The sequence below is a fragment of the Adiantum capillus-veneris genome, chromosome 1, assembly GCF_014529385.1.
Source record: "Adiantum capillus-veneris isolate H3 chromosome 1, ASM1452938v2, whole genome shotgun sequence".
NCBI classification, from domain to species: Eukaryota; Viridiplantae; Streptophyta; class Polypodiopsida; order Polypodiales; family Pteridaceae; genus Adiantum; species Adiantum capillus-veneris.
In genome coordinates this window covers 80,876,305-80,888,029 of record NC_140931.1, presented here as the reverse complement: position 1 = coordinate 80,888,029, position 11,725 = coordinate 80,876,305, and the positions used below count along the sequence as shown (strand labels likewise).

General features: G+C 35.9%; 1 protein-coding gene across 1 annotated transcript in view; it reads left to right on the top strand.

Moving 5' to 3' along the window:
* Positions 1–5,326, top strand: part of LOC147465049 (pathogen-related protein-like) — a 5,593-nt gene extending 267 nt beyond the window's left edge. The window contains exons 2-4 of the mRNA XM_086510780.1: positions 1,007–1,139; positions 5,048–5,082; positions 5,184–5,326. Coding sequence (XP_086366906.1) covers positions 1,007–1,139; positions 5,048–5,082; positions 5,184–5,312 — 297 coding nt within the window. The 3' untranslated portion in view covers positions 5,313–5,326. The remainder of the gene's footprint in view (positions 1–1,006; positions 1,140–5,047; positions 5,083–5,183) is intronic.
* The last annotated feature ends 6,399 nt before the right edge of the window (positions 5,327–11,725 follow it).

The following is an 11,725-nucleotide window of genomic DNA, read 5'->3' as shown; positions in this document are numbered from 1 at the left end:
CTCTCTCTTATGTATCCTGTGCCAAGGGCTGGAAGGTTTTGCGCATTGGATCGAGTTAGACGGATACTGGAAGCTCACCACTTCTCTTTCTTAATTAATCATAGAGTATTAGGGTAGCTCTGGTGATTAATCAGAGTATTAGGGTAGCTCTGGTGATTAATCAGAGTATTAGGGTAGCTTTGATAATGATTAAGCGCAGTAAGGCACTGTAGAATCCATTTTCCTTGATTGCGTGTAGGGCACGGCATTTGCTTTTTCGTGTTATGCCTCCCCACTGGTAACGCGTCCTGTTATTAATGTTGGCTATTGTGGTACTACGACTTTTGGTCCTGTCTATGCGCACAGAGAGAGAGAGAGAGAGAGAGAGAGAGAGAGAGAGAGATATGCTCTTATTCCCATTTGAAATGAGGTGAATATGTACAAAACAATCTCCATGTATTGAATATGTATGCAAACAATCTCCCTGTAATGAATATGTATGCAAAACATTATGTGAGCTTTGTCTTCACTTATACATACATGGACCAAACACTACATTTTAGTATATGGAGACTAGGCTTATGCATCATGTATCAGACAAATTTAAGACTCTTATGTTTTATCTTTTTTTTTTTTTTGGTGATTATCGCGCTCCCCCTATTTTCTCAAGGTGCAAGGCAAGTTGAACCAAAATTCATTCTTGTCGGGCACCTTTGCTCGTTAAAATTTAAAGATTTCATAGATTTTTCAGTATTGTAGTTTATTTTTTGAAGGGCAGCTCACATTTTTGTTCGTTAAATACCCCAAAATGGGTGATATGCCCGTCTAAAAGCAACCCTTGCAGGAAACACCAAAGGAGAAGAAAACACACAATGCATGCATTCTCTTACACATCGTGCTTCACTTTTGCATTTTAGAATATTTTGAAACTTTTTTTTCCCGCTTTTCCGAAATTGCAGAGACCTACTTTTCTTGACTTGCATTTAATAATAGCACTAAGTTTGATCTCTACCTTTTCCTTGGGCAGGATTGGCCAAAGGGTTCTTTGGAGCAAGTGGTACAAGACCTTGTAAAGTCATGGGAGATGGAGTTGTCTCACAAAACTCGTGCACACCACTTCAAGACAATACATCCTGAAAAATTTCGGTTCTCTGTTAACGGTGATGCTCAAACCTTATCCTTGCATCATTTTGGGTTTAACTTTGTGAGGCTTTGTGTAGCCAATAATTTTGTTAAATCTAACTACTCATTTTATCTCTTTTGTTTTGGGTTTTTTGGTTGTCTTTCATTCATAAATTGGATGTCGTTTTTTAGTCCATTCTTTTGAATAGTGATAGAAAAAATTCTCTTCTAGTCTTGTGCATTCATTAGTTGTTTCTCGACAAAACCTCTTAGTCTGCATTTTCAATTACATGCGGATGTGTTTAATTTTTAGTTTGTAATGAGAAAGCTACAGCCAAGCTTTGGAATTGATTGAACTCTTGGTTTTGGTCATGTAGCTTCCTTCATATTTATGCTTGCATTTCAACATAGGCTAATAATATTTATAATGCATACACCACCATCATACAAACTAATTATGACTACTTTATTGTTGTACTTTAAGCATTGTGAGCAATGAGTGCGTTTGTTTTGTTGAGAGAGAAAAAGAGAGCACAGAAATAGAACCCCAAAGTGTGTGTAAAATACACACATGAGATGATGTATATATAGAGGGGACATGGGTGCCATATATAGAGAAGCCATAATTGTGGATGAAAAAACCCTTAGGGAATCAAGGGAAAAACCCATAGCTCTATATACACCCACCGTTATATTATAAAAATCGTTGAATGTACAAATGTTCATGAGGAGCTACATCACTCCTTTTACAATGAATATTTTATGAGGATCTGCATCACTCCTTTTACAATGAATGTTTTATGAGGAGTTACATTACTCCTATCCTATCAAATACAATAATGAATACAAAGGTTCAATAAAGAGGTGTAAAGGCTATCGATTAGCTCGTAATCAGAAATGTCTTCGTGAATCTGTTGTGTAGCTTGTCATCAATATCACATCATCAAACATATCTTCATAAATATTTTATTGTTATCAAGTTTGTCTTCATGAAATCAATTCTTTGATCAATCTTACATAGATCATAAACTCAAAAAACATAGTCATAAAAATTATTAGTATCGTTAGTGAAATAATTACGTTCACAATGCCATAAGAGATGGTTCGCGACACCACTCTTTTGACGACATATATACTCACGACAACATATAAGTATGAACGTAAAAGTACAAGATGTGTGATTATGTGATGCAAATGACATGTGTATATACTACATAAAACGACATTTATCAACGTAGTGATATCAATGAGTATCATCAAAGTATTAACAAAATATCATCATTATATCAATAAAAATGAATAAATCATCATGGTATCAACGAAAAGCATCATAGAATAATCATTGTATCAACGAAACAACATCATGGTATCACCGAGAATAACCATGGTATCAACGAAATAACATCATGAGATCACCGAGAATAATCATTGTACCAACAAAACAACATCATAGTATCACCGAGAATAACCATGGTATCAACGAAACAACATCATGGTATCACCGAGAATAACCATGGTATCAACGAAACAATATCATGATATCATCGAGAATAACCATTGTATCAACGAAACAATATCATGGTATTACCGAGAACAACCATGGTATCAACGAAACAACATCATGGTATCACCGAGAATAAACATGGAATCGACGAAATATCATGATGGCATCACCGAGAATGACCATGGTATCAATGAAATATCATCATGGTATCAACGAAAATCACCATGACCAAAGTACTAACAAAACATCATCATGGTACCATCAAAATCACTATGGTATCAACGAGAGATTATCAATAAAATGATGTAAACTATATATCTAAAAGAATAATCATACGAGGATCAATGAACGAGTATATCATATAACAAAAGATCATGTACCAACAGTAGCTCGATAGAATTTGGACGATCATCAACGACTCGAGTGAATCGAAACGATATGTAATTGGCCTCTGCAGCAAAGTTACGTCAGTAACAAATATATGGTTGATGAAAAAAAATATAATTAAGAAGTTTTCAATTATGAGAAAAATCAAAAGCAAAAAGTAAAATTTTCTTTTCAAACATATTCACAGTACGAGAACGATAATCCAAAATCGGTGTAAAATTTAGAAAAAGTTTCTTCTGCAAAGTTGTACACCACCTCGATTTCGATGGTTTGAGCGAATAATTTCTGCAAAATCGCTCTCAATTAAGAGAAAAATCAAAAAACAAAAAAACGAAAGTTGCTTTTCAGTCATGTACGCAATCCGCAAACAATAACTCAAAAATCAGTGCAGAATTTGAAAAAACTTTCTTCTGCAAAGTTATAGACCACATCGATTTCAGTGCCTCCACGAGTTGTTTCTGCAAAATTGTTTTCAATTAGGAGAAAAATTGAAAACAAAAAACGAAAGTTGCTTTTCAGACATGTACACAGCAACGATAACTCAAAATAGGTGCAAAATTTGAAAAAAAATTCTTCTGCAAAGTTTTAGACCACATCGATTCCGGTGCCTCCAACGGGTAGTTTCTGCAAAATCATTTTCAATCAAGAGAAAAATTGAAAACAAAAAGCAAAGTTGCTTTTCAGACATGTACGCAGTTCGCAAACGATAACTCAAAATCGGTGCAGAATTTGGAAAACTTTCTTCTGCAAAGTTGTAGAGCACATTGATTCCGATGCCTCACGCAGGTAGTTTCTGGAAAATCGTTTTTAATCAGGAAAAAAAATCAAAAACAAAAAGCGAAATTGTTTTTCAAGCATGTACGCAGTCCGCGAACGATAACTCAAAATCGGTGCAAAATTTGAAAAAAATTTCTTCTGCAAAGTTGTAGACCACATCGATTCTGATTGTTTCTAAAGAGTAGTTTCTGCAAAATCGTTTTCAATCAAGAGAAAAATCGAAAACAAAAACGTACTGCTCTGATACCATGTTGAGAGAGAAAAAGAGAGCACTGAAATAGAACCCCAAAGTGTGTGTAGAATACACACATGAGATGATGTATATAAAGAGGGGACCTGGGTGCCATATATAGAGAAGCCATATATTGAGTAGCTTCACATATAAGGTCAACATGTTTTGATGTGTATATTTTTTATGCCAAATATGCATCTAGTTCCCTTGTACTAATGCTCCTCTTCATTGTTAAAATGTCTCTAAATCTTTCATAAAGATTCATATATGATCAATTTGCATTTGCACGTGTAGATAACATTGTGATATTTTGTGAAATATGTAATTTGGCATGCGTTTTTTCTTCAATATGCACATCCATGGTATACTGCTACCCTGGTTGGTGATTAAATTCCTCTTACATAATAATTTTGAGTCCATGACGATCACATGCTTTCATTTAGTACTTAAAATCTCTTTAGAGATTCCACCAAGCATTTGTGACTTAAGAGAACACTAGTAAAAAACTCTCCAAGGCTGCAATTGTAACAATCTTCCCTCCGTTGAAGACTTATAAACAACTTCTCGACAAAAACCATTTTCTTAGCAATTTTTTAAGAGCAAACTAGTGAGACAACCGGGTTTTATGCCACGGTCTAGGGTATTCTTATGATTTATAAGTAAAATGTCTAAATATTTTTGACCTTGATGAAATTGCAACCATGATTCTAATTTTCATCTAGAATTTTTACACTACAACCCAAGATATGTGAGCAATGATGTAAATTTTTCAAGCCAAGAAACTTTAGTGCATTACACTTTATTTTTTCATGATAGGTTCTCAGAAAAGTGAGACGTGAATTATGTCTCTTGATAGACCAACTTTTATGTTCTTTTTTCAATATTGTGTGTTGAGTATGTAGGTGTTAGGCTCATCTCATTTTACACATTCGAAGACCTTTCTACACGTACTACACAATATCATATCATGCAATTTTGTATCTTTATGATCATATAAAATTTTGAAGCCCTTGTGTGGATAATATTCTAAGGTGTGAAATGTGTAGGGGGACAATGGATGAGTACTGAGGAGACATTGAAGGTGGGGAGCTATAATGCGTTAATGAAATGAAGCCTAAAGGGGGAACATGAAGCTTACAAGGCTTCACAAGAGACTCTTGAGACATCTCATGATGCTTCTAGATCTGCATTTCCTGGTGGGTTTGCATGGGAGGTCTTAGAGGTGTACTCGGGTCCTCCAACTGTGGTATTCAAGTGGAGGCATTGGGGTATGATGGAGGGGCCCTTCAAAGGACATGTTCCAACAAATGATGTTGTTGAGTCTATTGGCACTTGTGTCGCAAAGGTGAGATTGTTTTGCAAATATGTCAACATCGTATGTGTGCGTGTGTGTGTGTGTGTGTGCGCGTGCGTGTGTGTCTCATGTACTTTTAATTTGGTAAAGAAAAATTGGTATTTTTGTTTTTTAATGCAATATATCGTCTAAATATAGAAAGCTCTATGTATGATAATAAGAACTTGTATATGATTCACATGTAAAATGTAAAACATGTAAAATTCACATGTTTGTAGGATGTTATAACAGTTGAAGTGCCTAGAATTGCATTCACTTTCACGCTTGGAAATGTGTGCATGTGTTTTTTCAATGTTGCATGAGAGATTTAGTACTTTCACCATAATAATTAATTCATGTATTTTGGTATGTGTTATCCAGAAGATATTTGGAATATAAGGCGAGGACTTTTTAGAAATGTATCGTTTTGTATTTTGCACAGGCGCAATTGTTTTAATAGATAATTTCCTTGCTCTTCTGTCACGTATAGGAAATTATGTGATGTTGCATGCTTTCCTATCAACTAACCAAAGGGAAACCTAGTAAGATACGATTGAATATATAGAAGTTTATCTCCCATCAATGAATAAGGCTACAATTTTGGTGCAAATTACACATTTTAAAGTGTTTACCTCACATGTCAATATTTTGCTACCTAACAAGGATATTGAAATGAGTGTTGCAAGAATGCACATATAGCTTGCACAAGTAGAAATCAAAGGATTACAAGAAGGTACCATACTTCGTGTGCAAATACAAAGATAAGTTAGTTGTTATGCATTAAAAAAAAAATGCATCAAGAAAGAGCTTTTCACGAAAACAATTGTGGTAGACCCAAGTGTTGGGGATTCATTCACAAAACATGTCAAGAAGTCTCCCTTGTGAGCTACCTCCTAAACGAGGTAATGATGACCATGCAATTGAACTTCTTCCAGGAAGTTCACCGCCTAACAAACCTCCTTATAGAGTTTCTCAAGCTCAACAAGAGGAGATTATGCGGCAAGTGCATGAGTTAGTTGAGAAGGGCATGGTTAGGCCTAGCTCATCTCCATTTTGCTCACCGGTGCTATTAGTGCAAAAGAAAGATGGCACATATCGTATGTGTGTCAACTATAGAGCACTAAATAGGATAACTATCAAAAATAGGTTTCCCATTCCATGGGTAGAAGACCTATTTGATAAGCTTCAATGGTCCACTTACTTCAGTAGGATTGACCTAAAAAGTGGCTATCATCAAATAAGGATAGTTAATCAAGACATTGTAAAGACCGCATTTCGTACTACGTTTGGTCTTTATGAGTACATTGTCATGCCTTTTGGCTTGACCAATGCACCGGCCACATTTAACCGCTTGATGGAGAAGCTATTCAGGCCTCACCAAACCTTTACTAGAGTGTTCTTTGATGATATCATCATCTACTCTAATTCATTAGACGAACACAAGCAACACCTCCAGGTAATATTTCAAGTTCTAAGAGAGAATAAACTTTATATTAATCAAAAGAAAAGTGAATTTTTCTTACAAAAGATTTAGTATTTAGGTCACATTATCTCTCAAGATGGCATCCAAATGGATCCATCAAAATTAGAGGTAATAAAAGGATGGCCTAAACCAAGGAATATTCATGAAATAAGAAGCTTTATAGGTATGTGTGCATACTATAGATGCTTCATAGAAAAGTTCTCACTAATAGCAGGACCATTACATGACTTAACAAAGAAAAATGTTAAGTACACATGGTCTGCCAAGGAGAACAATGCTTTCAAAAAGCTTAAAGAAAAGCTTATCTCTCAACGTGTGCTTACACTACCGGATCTCTCAAAGCCATTTGAGGTCCAATGTGATGCTTGTGGTGATTGCCTTAGAGTTGTTTTGCTCCAAAAAGGGCATGCAATAGCCTATGAAAGTCAAAGGCTCGACCCTGTTGAGCAAGCTCTTGGAATATATGAAAAGGAACTCCTCGCAGTTCTACATGCCTTAGACTCATGGAAGCACTATTTATTGGGGACTCCTTTCATTCTGCAAACGGATCACCAAAGTCCTAAGTACTTCATGACGCACATCAAGCTCTCCAAAAAACAAATGAGGTGGGTAAATTTCCTTTCGCAATTTCATTTTCATATTGCTCACATTGCTGGCAAGCATAATCAAGTAGCCGATGCACTCTCAAGACGATCGAGAGTGAATGCGGTTTCCATAGCAACTCACAATTATCTATCTTCTATGATAGATGAGTATGCTATTGATCCCGATTTTAGAGATGTGTTTTCTTTCATTGCATTAGGAAAGAAGAGGAACCATTTACTCTATAAGATGGTTATCTTCTCTATGGCAATAGAATATGCGTTACTAACTCACTACGTGAATCTCATGCTCCTCCTTATGCGGGGCATAGAGGGATTCAGCCTACCCTAAAAGGGATTGAAACATATGTCTATTGGCCTACCATGAAAGCAAACATACAAGAGTATGTTTCTAAATGTGTGGTATGCCAAAAGACAAAATTTGATAAGAGGGAAGCAACCTGGATTGCTTCAACCTTTGCCAATCCCTAATTCACCACGGGAGAGCATATCCATGGATTTTATCTTTGGATTTCCTAAGTCTATCCATGGGAATACGAGAATATGGATGATAGTAGACAGGTTCAGTAAACAAGCTCATTTTATACTTGTCAAAAAGACTATCAAAGCCCATCAAATGGCAACCCTCTTCATTTCACAAATCTTTCAAGACCATGGCTTGCCAATTTCCATAGTGTCGGATAGAGATCCTAGAACTCAGAAGGACCAATTCTTGATGGGTAAATGCTATTGGGAGTACATTGAAGGTGAACAAGAGGACACTTTAGTAGTGCGAGAGAAGAATCCTAGTCCTCAACATGTGAAATATTTCAAAGAGTGAAACCAAGGATCATGGAACATCATGAATTGTTTTTTTTAAGTGTGAATAATTTCATAATTAGGAATATAGAAGATTGCAATTTTTCCTAGAAGGCATGGAAGAATTTGATCTCACGGCAAGGAAGTTATAGTTGAAGACAAAGCTCAACACTATGAAGAACATGGGCAAGTTAGTGAATTCTCATGCTTTGAAGATGAAGGGCATATGTTAATCTTTTGCATCTAATGGTGTCATGGTCAATGATGATGACAAGGTGAAGCATTGTTATGTGGTTTAGGGCCAGTGTGCAAGTACTTCAAGACTTTTATTCATACTCGAGAAAACATTTTGAGTTTTATGGGATCTTGCATCCTTACTAATTGTGGAAGTGAGAGAACATTGATGAAGTTTCATCTTCACAAGCTTCAAGTAATTTTGAGCACGTCTTCTACAATAATATATCAAGAGAGATGATGTGGTGTAGATCAAGGAGGTGGTCATGGTCATGGAAACTAAAATCATGGCAATCAATAGACACTTTAAAACCAAAGGCAAAATACAAGTAGAATGAGAAAATTTTTGAGGTAGAGGAATTCATAGAGATTGAGGAAACTTTCACAAAAACAATGTGTGGAATAGTGATAGGGGATGTTGGCAATCAATACCACTTCAAGCATGCATGTTTGCAAAGATAGAATCAAAATAATTATGCAAGTGCTAGTAGTAATGTAAATGATCTACGGAGGTTATGCTACGTATAGTGACACAATATGTCTGCAAATGTATCAAAATGTGATGATGTATGATACGTGGATTCGGATGCATTGAATCTGATGACCAACCACAGTGAATAGGTTGAAGATATGCAAACTTTCATTAGTCTTGGTTATGTTGAGACCGGGATGATACAACACTATGCTTATAAATGTATGAAAATGTATAGTATGTGGACTTTGGTGCATCAAATCACATGGCTAGTCGTGGTGAATGATTTAGAGACATGCAAAATTTTGTTAGTCTTGGTTGTGTAGCATTGGTGGGAGCAATGGCAAAACAAAACAAATGAAGAAAAAAGTGATATGTTTGCGTCTACGTAGAATATGCCAGTCTTTGATAGATGGCTACCAGGTTTGCAAAAGGGTCACGAGTTACTGTAAACGTAGACATTTTAGTGTAATTGTATTGGACATGCAAGTGTGCAAAGGTTTAAAACTATGCAAATCAAGAGCTTGTGATAGGTTTGCTACAGTTTAAGATTGTTGAAATGCATACCGAGAGGCTTGTCAATTTGGAAAGCAAGCAAAGGTGTCATTTTCGTACTTTTCTTATAAAGGATAAAAGTAAGATGTATAGTCACTCTCAAAATTGCAAGGTTGTGGATGAAAATAAACAAGAAAACATATATAGTCCTTGAGATTAAATGAAGGGAGAGAGAACTTTTCCAATTAATTTTGTAGTTTTTTGACAAAGCACGGAATTTAGAGATAATTTTCATGCACATATACTTTGCAAAAAAACGGCGTCACTTAGAAAAAAATAAGCACATTGCAAAAGTTTCAAGGGCAATGATGAATAAGAATACTATACCTCATATTGTTATTAAGTTGTTGAGGCAATTTACAGGAAGAAAACCAAAATTGACACACAAAGTGTTTGGATGTGTTGCTTATGAATATGTGCCCAATAAGTTGTGAATGAAGCTGGACCCAAAGCTTGAAAAGTACATGAGAATTGTTATTTCCTTAAGCAATGGGCTATAAACTATCATACATCTAGTGAGGGTAAGGAAATATGTAGTTTTGATGAATATGTGCCCAATAAGTTGTGAATGAAGCTGGACCCAAAGCTTGAAAAGTACATGAGAATTGTTATTTCCTTAAGCAATGGGCTATAAACTATCATACATCTAGTGAGGGTAAGGAAATATGTAGTTTTGATGAATTGAAGAGCTAGTATTCTAATGTAAAAAATGATATTGGGCATAATATAAAGGAGAACCTTGCTGCAAAAAATGAAATGCATAGTCCTATTTTTTTAATGAACTGAAGAGCTAGTATGCTAATGTGAAACATGATATTGGGCATGATATAAAGGAGAATGTGGCTATAAAAAATACAAATGCATAGTCCCAGTTTTTTGATGAACTTAGAGCTAGTATGCTAAGGTAAAACATGATATTGGGCATGATATAAAGGAGAATATGACTACAAAAATGAAAATGCATAGTCCTAGGCTTTGAATGGACTACAAGAGTTTCCTAGTTTAAGTGATGCAGAGAATCGGAGGAGTGAAAAATTGTGTGAGAGATTAAAGTTCTCTTGAATTTTATCAAAAGTATTAAATAAAGGGAATGACAATTTTGATGATTCCCCAAGGATTCAAAACCTGAGTGTAGGTCATGATGATGATCATTCAAGTGGTTTGGAACAAAGTCTTGATGAGAGGAGTTCGGTATACCCTTCATGAAGACTCTAAGTGCATGAAGGATATAAGCAAAAAATAGGGCACCTAGAAGTGATCATAAACCACATAGATTTGGAAGAGTAGGCAATATTGTGCAAAGATTATGATAGTCATGTGGCTCACTATATGCCTATATGGTAAAACTTGTCTAGGATGAGCCTACTTGTTTTCTAAATGATGTTGGATATGCAAAGTGGGATTAAGCTATGGATGAATAGGTGGTGATGGGAAGTTTATAGATGTCAGACATTGTATGTCCATTCCAGGTAGAATCACCCAAAAACAAATAAACTAGGAGAGGGGCCTACTGTCAAGCCTAACCATATCAACGGTAGCAAAGCGAGAACCAAAGATGTCTATGGGACGTAGCTGACCTGACTAGTGCATAGAGTCTACAAGAGGTTAGAATCCTCTTGGAAAACCAAGTCACCTTTCCACTCTGAGTTGTTTTTCTTAAGTGCATGTCAAGCACTAAAAGCTAGGCTATTTTATTGCACTCGTCAAGTGATAATTTGAGGTAGTTATACGACTTCAAATTCACTTAAAGTTACTACATGAATAAACCAATGGTGTTAGTTGTATGTTCTATGAGCATGTAAGCTCTCACCCCCCTCAACAATTAGATGATGAAAGCAATAAAATTTTGGTTGGAGCATTGAGTTCTATTTGAATAAACATTGATTGATTGGGCCCATGTACAGTCCCATCCCCACACTCTTTTGATTCTACAACCTGTAGGAGCTTATAGCAAAAGACATCTAGGGAATTGCACATCTCCATGGAGAGCTGAAGCAATTATAAGCATGGTTGATATAGGAGAAATGTAGCCTTAGGCCTATCCAATACAGGTGTGATTGTCCCTACAAAGAAGATGACCATGTAGGATATGGTTGCGGCGTATGGCAACCAACCAGTAATGAGTTTCACTTGCATAGGTGTGCGGATGTGTCTTGGTAGCCAACTTCTCAGAGATTATTCAAGAAATCAATGAAACTATAGTATTGGGATTAGAAAAAGCAAGATCTTAGACGAGTGGAATCGGGT